The sequence below is a fragment of the Tupaia chinensis genome, unplaced genomic scaffold, assembly GCF_000334495.1.
Source record: "Tupaia chinensis unplaced genomic scaffold, TupChi_1.0 Scaffold145907_1, whole genome shotgun sequence".
In the NCBI taxonomy this organism is placed as follows: domain Eukaryota; kingdom Metazoa; phylum Chordata; class Mammalia; order Scandentia; family Tupaiidae; genus Tupaia; species Tupaia belangeri.
This window is the reverse complement of record NW_006205765.1, coordinates 2,153,374-2,171,058: the sequence shown is the minus strand read 5'-3', so window position 1 is coordinate 2,171,058 and position 17,685 is coordinate 2,153,374. Positions and strand designations below refer to the sequence as shown.

The following is a 17,685-nucleotide window of genomic DNA, read 5'->3' as shown; positions in this document are numbered from 1 at the left end:
CAAGCACCTGAAAGTGTTTTTCATACCACTGATTCAATACTGAAACTACGGGGGGTGGTCATGTAGGATCCAGCTGCCTTAACTACCAGAACTGAGGGTTGGCCCAGTGACCTATATTTCCTTTTTTTTTCTTTTAGGAAAAAAATTTGAAAAATTTAATCTTTTTAAAAATTTAAATCTTTTTAAGAAGAGTGGTGAGAAGAATGAAGTTTTCTTCTTAAAAGAATTATTTTTTTAATAATTATTTATTTAATTTTATTTATTCATCCATTTATTTTAATTTGACCAGAGAGAGACAGAGAGAGAGAGGGGAAGTGAGAAAGCAAGCCACCAGGTCCAGGACTTGAACCATAGTGAGCCATGTGGGAGTGTCCAGCACCTTAACTACCACGCCACCTGCTGGTCCCAAAAGAATTATTTATTTAATTTCATATATTATTTTAATTCACCAGAGAAGGGGGGGTGGTGAGAAAGCAAGCTCCAGATCCAGAACTCAAACCATGGTTGGCCATGTTGGAGCTAAGTTCCTTAACCACCATGCCACTCGCTGGCCCCCAGGAATCTATATTTCAGTCTAATCCTATTCTTCATTCACTATCACATTTTCATTGGTAAGAAACAGATATTTTGTCTATTTTGTGATTAAGGGAACTACCAGATTCCAGCAGGTGGCATGGTAGTTGTGGCACTGTACTTCCACATGACTGACCGTGCGTGGTTCAAGTCCCAGAACTGGCAGCTTGCTTTCTCACTCTCCCTTTCTCTGTCTGAGGATTGAAAAAAAAAAAAAAAAAAAAAAAAAAAAAAAATCTTAAATAAAAGAAATCATCAACTTCAATGTTTAAAATTTATTTAAAGGTAGGAACTACTTTCTTTACACATTTATGGGGAAATGGTGAATATGCTTTATTTAAAATAAGTTAGATATATTTCTTCTCACACTAAGTGTTAAGATCTCTCAGAAATAAAAGATAGTTGCCCTCTATTTGTTTATGACACTTAGTTAACTATTGGTGACCATTTCCGTTCCCTTGGTAAATGTCTTACCTGTATGGTGTTTTGTGAAAGGAAAAAAGTGTTACTTGAAGTAATTTTCCATATACAAATAGTTAAGCAAAAAAAGGGGGAACTGTTCTCTTCTGCATTTTAATAACATACGTGTTATTTTTTCTAACACATCCATTAAAAGGAAAGGACTGTTGGGGCTGGCAGGTGGCGTGGTGGTTGAGGTGGCTGGACTCCCACATGGCCAACTGTGGTTCAAGTCCCAGACCTGGTGGCTTGCTTTCTCCCCTTTCTTTTCTCTCTGGCCAACTTTGATAAAATAAAAAATAAAATAATGACAATGAATTTAAAAAAAAAAAAAAGAAAGGACTGTTGATCTTAGCAAGTTGTAATTATTGATATGTAATAATGTACAGTAGAGCCCTTTTGTAATCTTGAAAGTAAGAGTTATGGGGACCAGAGGGTGGCATGATGGTTAAGGCACTGGACACTCCCACATGCCTTACCACAGTTCGAGTCCTGGACCTAGTGGCTCACTTTCTCTCTCTCTCTCTTTCTCTCTCTCTTTGTTCTCTCTGGTCAAATTAAAATAAGTGAATGAATGAATAAAATTAAAATAATTATTAAAAAGGAAAGATAGTAAGGGTTGAGGATAACAGTCTAAATCAGACTTGTGATTTTTATGTGTCAGTATGTAATTGAAATCACTTTTTATCTAAAGCTAATTGTTAATGATCAGTAATAGAATATTAAACTTAAGAAAGTTCTGTTGGCTTCTTAAATAATTAATTTGAAGGAATATTGTTATTTCAGTCCTGTAAAGTAGGACTCACAGATTCTGAAGAACTAGACTAGAGTTTAATCTGGTTCTGCTATATAGCCGCTATGTGACCTTGAGGGTGTTAAGTCTCCTTTAATATTTTTCCTCTTCAAATTTTGAGAGTAAAAAGTGAGATACTACACAGTACCCAGCAAATATTATGTTCAATACATGTTACCTCTTAATACTTTCTAAAAAAGGCAGACCTAGTCTGTGGCAGCAGCAAATTATGGTTCCTTACAGCCAAGCATGGAGTTCACTGAAAGGGGCATTAAAGAACTTTTTGGTGATAATGGAAATTATCTATATCTTGTGGTGGTGGTTACTTGGGTATATACATTTGTCAAAACATACTGAAATGTGGGGCTGGCAAGTGGCATGGTGGTTAAAGGAGCTGGATTCCCACATGGCCAACCATGGCTCAAGTCCCAGACCTGGTGGCTTCCTTTCTCACTTTCCCCCTCTGTCTCTCTCTGGTCACATGGGAAAATAATAATAAATAAAACCAAAATAAAATATTTCTTTAAAAAAATTATTGAAATGTATATATTTTTAGAATTATTTAATTTTATTGATTCATTCATTTATTTTAATTTGACCAGAGAGGGACAGAGAGAGAAGCAAGAAAGCAAGCCACCAGGTCTAGGACTTGAACTGTGGTCAGCCGTGTGGGAGTGTCCAGCGCCTTAACCACCATGCCACTTGCTGGTCCCGAAATGTATACTTTAAATGGGCGCCTTCATATTATATGCAAATTATTGATTTTTTAAAGAATTATTTTATTTACCTTTATTTGTTTTAATTCGACCAGAGAGATGTACAGAGATAGAGAAAGCAAGCCACTATGTCCAAAACTCGAACCCCAATTGGCCAAAAATTGATTTTTTTTTAATAGACTCTTAAATTAGTATTTTACTTATAACTTAGAACTAAATAAAGTAGCTTAAGATTTTAGAACTGGGGCTAGCAGGTTGTACAGTGGTTAAGGCGTATTCCCACATGGTGGACTGCAGTTTGAGTCTCTGACCTGGTGGTTTGCACTCCCCCTCTCCCTCCTTCTCTGTTTCTTTCTGGTGAGTGCTCATGCCCTGTAGCAAATAAGAAATAATTATAATAAAATTAAATGAATAGTTCTTTAATTTTAAAAAAAAGGAATTAAAAAGGGGTTTTAGAACTGACTGAAATTAGTAATTATTTTAGTGTAATTGTCTCAGGTTTAACAATGATAAAATTGAGGCTTAGAAAGTTAAATGAATTATCCTATGTCATACAATTCTAGGAATGGCAAAACTGAATTTTGAAGTCACTTCAGACCATCAACCCAGTGTTTATTCCACTTACATACTTAGGTAGTTACTTGCAAATTGAGGTCTTTCCTGTTCTTTTATTTGATTAACAGCTTCTTAATCCTAGGTCTATATATGCATTTTTAGGGAATGGTTGAATTCCCTAAAAGTATATGTGGGCCTTTGTGTTTTGCAATTGTGTTTTTTTATGGTTAGTATCCTGCTATTAATTTAATGTTTTTAAATGAGGTAATCCCCATTAGGGAACTCGTTGAATTTGTTTATCTGCCATTGGGCACTGTGGCTGCTATCAGTAGATTGAGTTCTTTATCAGCCATAACCTCAGAAATATATTAGTAAATTAAAAGTTAGGTGGCTTGGTGGTTAAGGGCGCTGGACTTCCATATGGCTGATTGCCATTCAAGTCCCGGACCTAGTAGATTGGTTGCTTGCTCTCTCTTACTCTAACTCTATCCCTCTCTGGTCAAATTGAAATAAATAAATAAGTGAATAAATAAGTAAAGTAAAATAAAATATATTTTGTAAAAAAGTTAAAGTATCTGGGGGCAAGCAGATGGCATGGTGGCTAAGGCACTGGACTCTCACATGGCTGACTGGTTCGAGTCTCCCTCTCTCTCTCTGGTGAGCACACGTACCCTATAGCAAATTAAAAAATAATAGTAGTGATAAATAAAATTAAGTAATTTTAAGTTGTAGCATCTAGGGACTGGCAGATGGCATAGTGGTTATGTCACTGGATTCCCACATGGTTGACCTCAGTTCGAGTCCCAGACCCAGTAGCTTGAAACTCATACTGGGCGCATATGCATGCTTGCCTAAAATCCCAAGGACGCCCCACAATCCCTTCTGATGCATTCTCCTTCTTTTCAGGACTTTATGCACCTGGCCTGTTTCTCGAGCTGCTGGGTCTGGAATCTGAACCATGCAGAAGGCCCTATAGGGATCCTGCTACTCTTAAAAAAAAAAAAAAAAAAAGATTTTATAGTATCTGAATTATGAATCTTTGGAGCTGACCTTTAGATAGAGAGTGGGATGAGGAAGAAATCTGCCCACTTTTATCTGCTCATAATTTTGTTAGTTGTAAACTGAGAAGAATAATCACTTTTTGGGGATCATTAGATGAAACTGTGTTTTAAAAAATAGAAAGTTCATGGCCTCATGAGTTCTTAATTAACATTAAAATGTAATGACAGGGACCAGCAGATAGCGTAATGGCTACGTCACTGGACTCCTGTGTAGTCTACCTGGGTTTTAATCCTAGACCTGGTGGCTTAAACTCATGCCAGGCGTATGTGCATGTGTGCCCAAGATCCTGAGAGGAGAATAGAGAAGAGATTGCGGTGTGGCCATCCCACCTGGAGGGTGATTTCTCACTTTCTGTCTGTCTCTGTCTTTCTGGCAAGCACATGTGCCCTATAGCAAAGACCTCTCAAAAAAAAAAAAAAATTGGTATTCATCCCATGATAGGTGGGTATTCAGTTGATTTAACTAACTAATAATAAATAGGAAATGAAATTCAGTAGGGATGATGAAAAGGAGAGTCTCAGCCACAGACATTTCCAGGTTCCAAACTGCCTACCTCTTGGTGGAATGGCTATAAAATGCATAGATAACATCAAACTAGTGTGTAGGAGGATCACATTGCCACCCATCTGACATGGCCAGTAGAGGCTTCAGTTCTCACAAAAACATTCACAAGTTGAAGTATTGCTGGCAGCAGGTAGCCATAGCCTTAGAATCCAAGTGGGCATCAGGGATCAGCCTTTGAGAATGCCAGCACAAGTGCCAGGGCACCCTCTCCTACTGGCATCACCTCCAAAAAGCGAATATGTTGGGAATGAGGCTTAGTGTTCAGGAGCTAACTAGTGGGTACCAGGACAGGATGAGGTTTGGAGTAACCAAGTACAAGTCACAGACTGACTCTGGTAGGATTGATGGTGTTTAATGCTAGTGGTGTCTGATAAGACTTTGTGGAGGGTCAGCTGGAATGGGTACTGACTAATAACCAGGGTAGATATTATTTTGCTGGGAAAGTGTCTATAAGTCTTCCTTTAGTTACTGAATGGTAGAATCATCCAAGAGACTGTGGGCAAGGAACCTAAAGCTAAAATTTTAGCCAATATTTCCACTGAGTTTTTCAGGTGATGTAATACTCTAAATAAACACATTATCATCTGGTAAGAATTGCATTTCCAAAAATAGTTTTAAAGTTGAGGGCCTATCTGTTGTAGCATAGAAAGGGCAAATGCTTGGACAATACTGCATTTGAGATTGGGAGGAGGGGAAAGGGTACCTTATTTCTTCTATCGTATCGTTGCTTTAGGAGTCTATGATTCATTGAGGAGCGTCACCAGTGGAAGTTACAGAACAGCACTGTAAGACACTTAAAGAAGACTTAAGCTGCATTATATTTTAGTCCATTTAGCAGAACACCTTGTGGTTCCTTTTATCAAGCAAGTGAAATGATAAACATCAAGCTAAAAGCTTATAATTGAACTTCCATTTGTAGAAGGCCATTATTCTGGTTGAGTAGAGTAAATTTTAGTTCACCTCAAAGTCCATCTTGGGGACCAGCAAGTGGCATGATGGTTAAAGGTGCTGGACTCCCACGTGGCTGACAGTGGTTCAAGTCCTGGACCTAGCAGCTTGATTTCTTGCTACCCTCCCCCCACTGTCTCTCTCTGTCAAATTAAATTAAAAATAAATAAAGTTAAATGAAATAATTTTTTAAATAAGTCCATTTTGTACTTCATTCTGCTCTTCCAAGGTGGTCTTTTGTTCCTTGTCTTTCCATCTGTGCTATGGTTGTTTAATCACACTACAGTATAGGAAGTGATACAGTTAAAAAAGCATTGGAATATGCAACTTCGTAGCTGAGTCAATCAACCAAGTTAATTCCTCTGAGCATTAGTGATCTCATCTGCAAGTGTAGATACCTTTTTTTTTTTTTTTAATGTACCCACCTTTTTATTTCTCAAAGTTTGGAGATTAGACGTTGCAGTTGTAATAATTTTTCTAGTCTGCCATTTAATTTTCAGGTAAGAATAATTAAGGGGACCAGCTGGTGGCATGGAGGTTAAGACACTGAATCTTACATTGCCAAGTGAGTGGTTCAAATCCCAGACCCAGTGGTTGAAAATCATGCTGGGTGTGTGTGCATGTGTGCCCAAAATCCCAAGAGGAGACTGGAGGAGAAGGGATTGCAGCATAGCCATCCCCCTCACTCACTCTCTGGCAAGTGCATATACCCTGTGGCTAAAACTAAAAAAGAATAATTAAGCAACTAAACTTAGATCACAATGCTATTTCACAGGTATGAAGAATTAATAGAGGGAACCAGCAGTTAGCCTAATGGCTATGTCGCTGGACTCCCACGTAGTTGACCGCAGTTCGCGTCCCAGACCCGGTGGCTTAAAACTCACGCCTGGTGCATGTGCGTGTGTGGCCAAGATCCCAGGAGGAGAATGGAGGAGAAGGGATTGTGTGGTGTCCATCATCCCCCCTGGGGGATGATTTCTCGCTTTCTATCTCTCTGTCTCTCTCTCTCTGTCTGGCAAGCGCACGCGCCCTCTAGCGAAAACCTCTCAAAAAAAAAAAATTAATAGAAAAGTTCAAATTTGGGGGGAACATTGTGATTTTTCAGCACAATAATGAATTTATCTTTTTGAGAGAGAGAGAGAGAGAGATTTTTGCTTTAAGGTACATGTGCTAGCCAGAGAGACAGAAAGCGAGAAATCATCCCTCGGAGGATGACCATGCCACAATCCCTTCTCTGTTCTCTTAGGATCATTTGTATGTACACACACGTGCCTGGCGTGAGTTTTAAGCTGCCAGGTCCGGGACTTGAATTGTGGTAGACTACATGGGAGTCCAGCAACATAACCATTACACTATCTGTTGGCCCCATGAAAGCATAGTCTATAAATCTGTTTGTATAATCCCTACATAAATAAGTAAAGAATGGTTTTCAAATGATGGAGGTAGAATGTGTATAAAAATCATGAGAAGGGAGAACTTTTCCAAATTTTAATAGATTTCCTGCTACATGGAGAAGTATGTCAGAATTATTAGTGACAGACTGGTAATGAGTGGTCCCTTTCTCAAAAAGGATCACAGGTGTATAGTTTTATTTATTTATTTAACTATAGGTGACATCTGCTCACAAGAGAGACAGAGGGAGACAGCTTCTCGCAAGAGAGACAGAGCGAAAGAGAAAATATACCCCCGGGGGGGTGACCACATTGCATTCCCTTCTCCTTCATCCTCCTCTCAGGATTTTGGACACACATGCATATATATACCTGATATGTTTTCAAGCCACCGGGTCCAGGACCCAAACTATACAGTCAGCCATGTGGGGTCCAGCTGCCTTAACCACCACACCACCAGCTAGCCCACATTACAGGCATATACTGTATTTAAAAAAAAAAAAAAAACAAGTTTAAAGTGCAGCCCATGGCTTGACAATTTGGGCAACTGGATCTCACTCAGTCATCTATGCATTTTATGTCCTGGGCCCAGCTGTATAAGAAACATGCCTGGCGCATGTGTGCACATATCCAGAGGGAGAATGGAGGAAGGGATTGCAATGTAACCATCTCGCATGGCAGAGAAGGATACTTTATCCTCCCTCTGTCTCTCTCCATCAAGTGCACATACCTTCTGGCAATATTTTTTAAGTTTACACAGGTTTTATTTATTCATTTATTTATTTGACAGATTTTTGCTAGAGGGCTTGTGAACTGGCAGGAGAGACAGACAGAAAGCAAGAAATCACCCCCCCAGAGGGGATGGCCATGCTGTAGTCCCTTCTCCATTCTCCTCTCAGGATTTTGAACATGCACACGCACACACCTAGCACGAGTTTTAAGCTACTAGGTCTGAGACTCAAACCACAGTCGACAAAGTGGGAGTCCAGCAACTCAAACTTTATACCATCTGTTGGTCCTCAAAAGGTTTTATTGCATATAGTGAAAAGTCTTAAGTATTATAGATCCCCAACCTTAGAGGTAACTACTGATAATAGTTTCTTGTGCACTTCACTTCTAGAAATGTTCCCTGAGAATAGATTAAAATACATATGTAGGGGCCAGCAGGTGGTATGGTGGTAAGGGTGCTCAACTCCCACATGGTCTACCACATTTCAAGTCCCAAATCCAGTGGCTTGTTTTCTCACCTTCCCTTTCCCTCTCTCCCTGTCTGTCTCTGGTAAAATTTAAAAAAATAATAATAAAATTAAATAATTATCTTATTTAAACTTTTTTTAAAAAATAATATATATGTATATATTAGTGGAAGCATATATGCTGTTCTGTATCCTTTTGTTTTTGTTTAGTATCCATACACGTAGAACTGTCTTTTTTTTTTTTTTTGGAGAGATTTTCACTGTAGGGCGCGTGCGCTCGCCAGACAGACAGAGACATAGAGACAGAAAGCGAGAAATCACCCCCCGGGGGGATGGTCACGCCGCGATCCCTTCTCCTCCATTCTCCTCTCGGGATCTTGGGCACACACGCACACGCGCCCGGCGTGAGTTTTAAGCCACCGGGTCCGGGACACGAACCGCGGTCGACTACGCGGGAGTCCAGCGACATAGCCATTACGCTAACTGCTGGTTCCCTTTTTTTTTTTTTTTTGAATGAGTGAGATTTTTGCTATAGGGCACATGTGCTCACCAGACAGACAGAGACATAGGAATCCAGAAATCACCGCCCAGAGGGGATGGCCATGCAGCAATCCCTTCTCCTCCTCCATTCTTCTCTTAGGATCTTGAGCACACCCACACATGCACCCAGTGTGAGCGCCAGGTCTGGGACTTGAACCACAATCTACTATGTTGGAGTCTGGCAACATAACCATTACACCATCTGCCAGTCCCTACAGGATCAATTTCTATACATGAAATTATTGAGGGGTATGTGTTTTTTATTTTAATTGATAACTTAAAGAGGTTGAATTAGTTCTTATCAAGTATACATACTTAAAGTATGTATATGTATGGTTCTTAGAGAAAACACATTCCCTCTAAAGCACTATTGCAGAGTAAGGCTTGGTTTGTCTCTCTCTAATAAACTTGTCTACTTTCTTGTTTTTACCTGTAGCCTGTGCCTACTGCACTGGCTCAGGTGGACAGAGAAAAGATCTACCAGTGGATCAACGAGCTGTCCAGTCCAGAGACAAGGGAAAATGCTTTGCTGGAGCTAAGTAAGAAGCGAGAATCTGTTCCTGACCTTGCACCCATGCTATGGCATTCATTTGGTACTATTGCAGCACTTTTACAGGTGGGTATATGTCAATGAGTGGCAGTTTAGTTCTATTCATCACACTTGTGTATCCCTCTACCTTTCTTTCAAATGATTTTGAAGCTTTTAGGAGGACAGTTCTTTAAACATTAGCATTTAGGGGAATCTGTGTTAAAAAATTCTAAAGTGTTTGTTAAAATGCACATTCTTGGGGGCTGGTGGTTAAGGGCACTGGAATTCCATATGACCGACCGTGGTTTGAGTTCCAGACCTGGTGACTTACCCTCTCACTTTCCCTCTCTCTCTCTCTTTATTTTTTTTATTAAAGAATTCTTTTATTTAACTTTATTTATCCATTTATTTATTTTAATTTGACCAGAGAGTGATAGTGTGTTAGAGAGAGAGTGAGAGTATGAGAGAGCAAGCTGCCACGTCTGGGACTCGAACCATGGTCGGCTATGTGGTAGTCCAGTGCCCTTAACCTGTCCATGTCCCCTAACCCACCATGCCCCCTGCTGGTCCCTCCTCTCTCTCCTTCTCTCATTCTGTCCCTCTCTAATAAAATTAAAATAAATAAATGAATAAATAAAGGTAAATAAAATAATTCTTTTTAAAAACGGCACATTCTTACATTTTATTCAAGAGTTTCAATTCAGTCAGTCTGCAGTAGGCCCTAAAATTTTTTAATTTATTTTTAGAGACATTTTTGCTATAGGGCACATATGCTCACGAGAGAGACAGAAAATAAGTTAACCCCCAGAGGGGATGGCCTTGCCACAATCCCTTATCCTCCATTCTTCTCTCTGTATTTTGGGTAAGTGCACACACACCCCTCATGAGTTTTAATCTGCTGGGTCCAGGACTCAATGTGGTCCACTACATGGGAGTCCAGCAACTTAACCATTATGCCATCTACTGGTCCCCTTAAAATATATTTTAACGAGGGCTTCCCCATCCTTAGGTGATTATGATACAGGTAGTCTAAAAACTATACTTTGAGAAGCACAGCTTTAGGAATATTGTAAGATAAATCTATATGATGGGGGAAGAAGGTGGAAAGTGAGGTGTGTGAACTGCAAGGTATATTCTAGAGAAAGAAAATGTTCAGGTAAAAATATAACAGCTATAGGATAAGAGGTGGATACACTTGTGCATTAAAGAGTAAATAACTAGGAGCCAGCAGGTGGTGTGGTGGTTAAGGGCGCTGGACTCCCACATAGGCCAACCGCAGTTCAGATCCCAAACCTGGCAGCTTGCTTTCTCTCTCTGTCTGTCTCTCTCTGGTCACATTGAAATAAATAAAAAATGGATAAATAAAGTTAAATAAAAAAATTCTTTAAAAAGGAAAAAATAGAAAGGCCACCTGATTTAAAAAAAAAAAAAAAAAAACTGAAATTTATTCCAGGCCAGAATGATCTGGCAGATAACAGGTTGATATAGTACAATACCAGGATAGTGGAATGAGCATCCTTTAAAGTATTACCTAAAAGTTGTAATATGTTTAACTCTTCATATTTGTTTGGGGTTTTTTGTTTGTTTCATTTTTTCTTTCTTTTTTTTTTTCCGTATACAGATTTTTGCTATAGGTTGTGTGTACTTGCCAGAGAGACAGAGACAGAAAGCAAGAAATCATACCCCAGAGGTGATGACCATACCGCAGTCCTGTCTCCTCCAATCTCCCCTCAGGATTTTGGTTACACGCGCGCACGCATGCACCCAGCATTTTTAAGCCATTTGGGTCCAGGACTCAAACAGTGGTCAACTACTTAGGAATTCAGCACAGTAATCATTACACCATCTGCTGGTCCCTCATTTCCTTCTTTTTTTTTTTTTAAAGAATTATTCGGGACCAGCTGATGGCATAATGGCTATGTCGCTGGACTCATGTGTAGTCGGCCACAGTTTGAGTCCTGGACCCAGTGGCTTAAACTCACACTGGGCGCGTGTACATGTGTGCCCAAGATCCCGAGAGGAGGATAGAGGAGAAGGGATTGCGGTATGGTAATCTCCCCTGGGGGGCTGATTTTTCGCTTTCTGTCTCTATCTTTCTGGTGAGCGCGCATACCTTATAGCAAAAACTTCTCAAAAAAAAAATGAGAAGTATTCACTTAATTTTATTTATTATCAATTTTTTTTTTAATTTGATCAGAGAGAGAGAGGGAAAGTGAGAAAGCAAGCCACTGGACTCATAACTGCAGTCAGCCACATGGGAGTCCAGCACCTCAACCACCATGCGACCTGCTGCCCCCCACCCTTCATTTTTTCTTAAAATGAGAAGTCATACATATATTGTGTGATTTTCAAGCTGCTGATCGAATCTGGGACTCAAACCACACAATCAGCCGTGTGGGATGAAGACACTTTAACCACAATGCCATCTGCTGGTCCCCTATTTGCTAAGAAAATTTTATATTCTATCTTTATTGCATACAACCAAGAAACTAACATTTGTTATGGGAACATTTTTCTATGTAAAATGGACCAGCCAGTAGATAAGGTGGCTGGATCCCACATGACCATGCAGTCCCAGACTCAGGAACTTGGAAAACACACTAGGTGCATGTGTATGCATGCCCAAAATCCCTAGAGGAAAATGATGGAGAAGGAATTGCAGTTGACCATCCTCCCCCAAGAGATTGCTTTCTCCCTTTCTCTCTCTTTTTCCTTCCTGTGCCCACAAGTGCACACACCCTATGGCAAAGTAATAAAGAAAGAAGGAAATGTTTTATAATAAAATAAATGGGTTCAGGGCCGACAGGTCACCTGGTCATTAACATCCTATATTCTCACATAGCTGACTGTGATTCCTATCCTGGACCTAGCAGCTTGTTTTCTCACTTTCCTTCTTTCTCTCTCTGTCTCTCTCTGGCCAAATTAAAAAATAATGGTAATAGGGGCTGGCAGGTGGCATGGTGGTTGAGGCGTTGGACTCTCCTACATGGCTGACAATGGATTGAGTACCAGATCAGCAGCTTGCTTTCTCACTTTCTTCTTTCTCTCTCTGATGAAATTAATAAAAAATAATAATAATTAAAATTAAATAAATCTTTTTTAAAATGACAAAATTAAATAATTTTGGGGGAGCGGTTTTTGCTGTAGGGTGCATGCGCTCGCCAGAAAGAGAGAGACAGAGAGACAGAAAATGAGAAACCACCCCCCCCCGCCAGGGGATGGCCACGCCGCAATCCCTTCTCCATTCTCCTCTTGGGATCTTAGGCACGCACAGACATGTGCCTGGAGTGAGTTTAAGTCACCAGGTCCAGGACTCGAACCATAGTTGACTACATGGGAATCCAGTGACACAGCCATTACACCAATTGCTGGTCCCAAAATTAAATAATTCTTAAACATAAATCTGTGGATTTGTTTTTATCATATTGTCACTTTTAAAATTTTTTTTTAAAGAATTATTTAATTTTTCTTTTTTGAGAGGTTTTTGCTATAGGGTGTGTGGGCTTGCCAGAAAGACAGAAACAGAGGGACAGAAAGCGACAATTCACCCCCCACAGGGGATAGCCATGCTGCAATCTCTTCTCTATTCTCTCAGAATGTTGGACATGCACTCACATGCACCCCGATGTGAATGGAAACCACTAGATCTGGCACTCAAACCCCAGTTAACTACATGGAAGTTCAGCGACATAGCCATTAACGCCAGCTGCTGGTCCCACTTACTTAATTTTATTTATTCATTTATTTTAATTTGAGTAGAGAGACATACACACACAGAGAGAGAAGGAAAGTGAGAAAGAATGCCACCAGGTCTGGTTCTTGAACCATGGTCGATCATGTAGGAGTGTCCAGCGCTTTAACCACTATCCCACCTCCTGGCCCACACATATTGTCACTTTTTGACAGAGAACGTATATTCATTGCTGTTTATACATCTTATAGACCCATGTTCTTGTCTCTCCCTTTTTGCAGCCTAATCACAATGAAACTTCATTAGTCACTGTGGTTGACAGAGGAATACTTTTTAGCCAGCAGTCTCATAACTTAAAGTAAGATACTGACAAAAAGGATTATAAAAATATAAGGGTTCCAGGTCATGAGGTGGCGCAGTAGTTAAGGTGGCTATATCTCACATGGCTAACTGTCCAGTTTGAGTCCTGGACCCAGCAGCTTGAAAAACACACCATAGTCCCGGGACCAGCAGTTAGCGTAATGGCTATGTTGCTGGACTCCCATGTAGTCGACTGTAGTTCATGTCCCAGACCCGGTGGCTTAAAACTCACACTGGGCACGTGTGTGTGCGTGCCCAAGATCCCGATAGGAGAATGGAAGAGAAGGGATTGTGGCGTGGCCATCCCCCCTGGGGGATGATTTCTTGCTTTCTGTCTCTCTGTCTCTGTCTGTCTTTCTGGCGAGCGCATGCGCCCTATAGCAAAAACCTCTCAAAAAAAAAAAAAGAAGTGTAGATGATCACACCTCCCTAGAAATCTTCCTAGAGACCCATGTAGAAATGTCTTACTAATTCACTAAGTAGTATGAGTCATATAAGCATTTGTGGGTTTTTTGGTTTTGGTCTTGCTTTGATAATTCAGTTCTTGTAGGATATGTAGAATTAAGAACATTTAAGCCTTTTTGCTTTTGTACTGAGACATTAATTTTATAATTAGCTATACCTTGTTTATCTGATGCTAATTTTTTTTCTTTTAAGGAAATTGTAAATATTTATCCATCTATCAACCCGCCCACTTTGACAGCACACCAATCTAACAGAGTTTGCAATGCTTTAGCATTATTGCAATGTGTGGCATCACACCCAGAAACCAGGTAAGAGCTTTGGGTGAGTTGATAGGAGATTTATATAGAATGTAGTCTCAACTTAGGCCTTACAAAATGAACCACTGAACATTTAAATGTTCAAAGTTCTTAGAAAGCCAACTCCATCGCCCAGTGGTTAAGGGAGCTGGATCCTACCTGACCAACTAGTTTGAATATTGGCACTGGCAGCTTGAAAAAACACTCTAGGAACCTATGTATGTGTGCCCAAAATCCTAATAGGATGGAGAAATGGAGAAGGAATTGTGGTATGACCCATCCCACCTTTGGGAGTATTTTTTCCCTCTTTCTCTCTCTGTCTCTGGCAAGTACACCTGGTCCCTGGCAATTAAAAAGAAGAAGATCCTTAGAAATCAACTCGGGTCCAGCAGGTGTCATAGTAGTTAAGGTGCTAGACTCCCACATGGTTTAAGGCCCAGATCCAGTGGCTTAAAACTGATGTTGGGAGTGTGTGCATGTGTGTCCAAAATCCCAGGGAGAGAATGAAGAATGGATTGCAGCATGGCCACCACCCAGGGGGTGATTTCTCACTTTCATTGTCTCTCTCTCTCTCCAGTAAAGCACAGGTGCCCTTTGACCAAAATTTAAAAAAAAAAAAAATTTTTAAAAAGGGGCAGGAAGAGAAAAGAAAGAGATCAACTCTGGTTCTGAATGTAATTATTTTTTCTTCCAGATCAGCATTTCTCGCAGCACACATCCCACTTTTTTTGTACCCCTTTTTGCACACTGTCAGCAAAACACGTCCCTTTGAGTATCTTCGGCTCACCAGCCTTGGCGTTATTGGTAAGTTATTAGGGTCATTTTACAAGCACGAACTCCTCATTTATAGAATTGGTATAAGTTGGATGGTTTGTCTTGTCTTTATAGCTCTTGTTTACTAATTTTCACTGAGTATCAAAAAAGAAGCATGCTGACTCTTATCAAGGACCATTCTGAGTGGCTATGTTAATAAGGCTATGAGGCCCAAGATTTGGGATTAAATTTAGCATAGATACAGAAAATTTACTAGAGGAGCTGGCAGGTGGCATGATGGTTAAGGGTGTTAGACTCCCCCTTGACCAACCATGGTTCGAGTCCTGGACCTAGCAGCTTACTTTCTCACTTTCTCACTCTGTCCCTCTCTGGTCAAATTAAAATAAATTAATTACTTAAATTAAATAAAATAATTATTTAAAAAGAAACATTTACTGGAATTGTAGTGATAGTAAAGAATAAGAACTTGATTCAACAAATAAAAACTATTACTACAAGAGCAGCAGTTTAAATTTTTTTTTTACTTTCTGTTACTTTACCTACTGAATTTTTTTTCATGCTCAAGTTAATATTCTATATGCATTTATTATGGGAATGTGCATAAAATACTCTTTATTCAAGAAAATAGCATATCAGCTATTTCAGATCTCAGATTTCCTGTATAATAAAGAACCGTCTTTGGGGACCAGCAGTTAGCGTAATGGCTATGTCACTGGACTCCCATGTAGTCAACCGTGGTTCGAGTCCCGGACCCGGCGGCATAAAGTCACGCCGGACACGTGTGCGTGCATGCCCAAGATCCCAATAGGAGAATGGAGAAGAAGGGATTGCGGTGTGGCCATCCCCCCTGGGAGGTGATTTCTCACTTTCTGTCTCTCTGTCTCTCTGTCTGTCTGACAAGCGCATGCGTCCTATAGGGAAAACCTCTCCAAAAAAAAAAAGAAAGAACCATCTTTGAATATGTGGAATATAATACATTCAAGGAGGTTTATTTTCTGTATCTTTCCTTTTTCAGTCTTTTTCATAATAGTATTTGTTTAGGTACTGAACAGAAAATAAGAACATTAATTATACAAATTTGCTTTGTTGGATCAGTGTTCTGTTTTTAAGTTTGCATATTTATTTTTCCTGTGAAATACAGAAAGACACAGCAGTCTAAATAGGATCTTATTACCTTGATCTTTCCCTCAGTCCCTCCATCCAGCCAGTATTCTTGGCATGCCCACACATGAACCTAGTGTATTCTGTTCTACCCAGAAATCAAACCCAGGGTCTTCCCTATGGCTCAAGCATCTCACAGCAGCACCCCACCACCTGTGCCACCCCACAGCTGCACTGGTTATTATTTTTATGTTCAACCTGTGTTTATCTCCTATGATTATAAACCATGAGACAGAAAGGATAATTTGAAAGTTTGGTATTTCCAGACATATTTGTCATATATATTATATTCTATTTTAAGGAGTAACCATTATCTCATATGCCCCAAATGAATGTTAGTGCTATTTATATCTCTCCTCAGGTAGTGTTGTCATTAGAGACTTTCCAAGCCAGCTAATTATTTAAATTCTGCAACTCACTGTATGAACAATAAAAAGTTAATTTTAACCAGAAACCCTAACTCTAAAATAATTTTATGTTTCCTAGGGGCCCTGGTAAAAACAGATGAGCAAGAAGTAATCAACTTTCTACTGACAACAGAAATTATCCCTTTGTGTTTGCGCATTATGGAATCTGGAAGTGAACTTTCTAAAACAGTATGTGCTTTAATTTAAATTATACATTGTATTGGTTCTGGAGCAGCTGCTTTACGGTCCTGGCATTTTCTGCTTCTTAGGCTTTGAATTCTGTTTCAGTATATTTTTCGTTCAAATAAAATCATTTAAAAATGATCGTTTGGGTCAGTAGGTGACGGAGTGGTTAAGGCACTAGATCCCACTTAGCCAAGTGAGTGGTTCAAGTCCCAGACCCAGTAGTTTGAAAATCATGCTGGGTATGTGTTGCATATATGCCCAAAGTCCCAAGAGGAGACGGGATTACAACCCCCTTAGGGGTTGATTTCTCACTTTCCTTATCTCTCTTTCTCTTCCTCCCTCTCTCTCTCTTGGGCGATCCTACCTACCCTATAGCAAACATTTTAAAAAGGAAAAAAAAAAAAAGATTGTTTAAGGGCCAACCAGTGGCATAGTGGTTGGGCAGCTGGATCAATTAACTGTACAATTCACTTGCCAGATCTAGCAGCTTGAAAACATGCCAAGTACATGTGCCTGCTCGCCCAAAATCCCCAGAGGAGAATGGAAAAGAGATTGCAACCTTTCTATCCTCCCTGGGGAATGACTGTCACTTTCCCCTCCTTCCTCTCTTTGTCTCTCTCTCTCTCTCTCTCTCTCTCTGTCTGTCTGTCTGTCTTTCTCCGGCAAGCACACATACCCTATAGCAAAAACTGAAGGAAAAAAGATTGTTTATAAAACCAAACTGAGGAACCAGCTGATGGTATGATGGTTACATCACTAGACTCCCACATAGTCAACCACCATTCAAGTACCAGACGTTGTGGCTTAAAACTCATGCCAGGTATGTGTGCATGCGTTCCCAAAATCCCAAGAGGAGAATGAAGAAGAAGGGGTTGAGGCATAGCCATCCTCCCAGGGGGTGATTTCTTGCTTTCTTTCTCTCTGGCGAGTGCATGCACCCTGTAACAAAAATCTCTCTTAAAAAAAAAAAGAAAAAAAAAGACTGGACCAATAGATGGCATGGAGTTTAAGGTGAACTG

General features: G+C 40.0%; 1 protein-coding gene across 2 annotated transcripts in view; it reads left to right on the top strand.

Moving 5' to 3' along the window:
- The window catches only part of CNOT9 (CCR4-NOT transcription complex subunit 9), a 36,891-nt gene that overhangs the window by 4,676 nt on the left and 14,530 nt on the right, over positions 1-17,685 (top strand). For both annotated transcript variants that reach the window (XM_006168667.3, XM_006168668.3), the window contains exons 2-5: positions 9,234-9,413; positions 14,035-14,150; positions 14,833-14,942; positions 16,560-16,669. In XM_006168667.3, the coding sequence (XP_006168729.1) occupies positions 9,234-9,413; positions 14,035-14,150; positions 14,833-14,942; positions 16,560-16,669 (516 nt within the window). The remainder of the gene's footprint in view (positions 1-9,233; positions 9,414-14,034; positions 14,151-14,832; positions 14,943-16,559; positions 16,670-17,685) is intronic.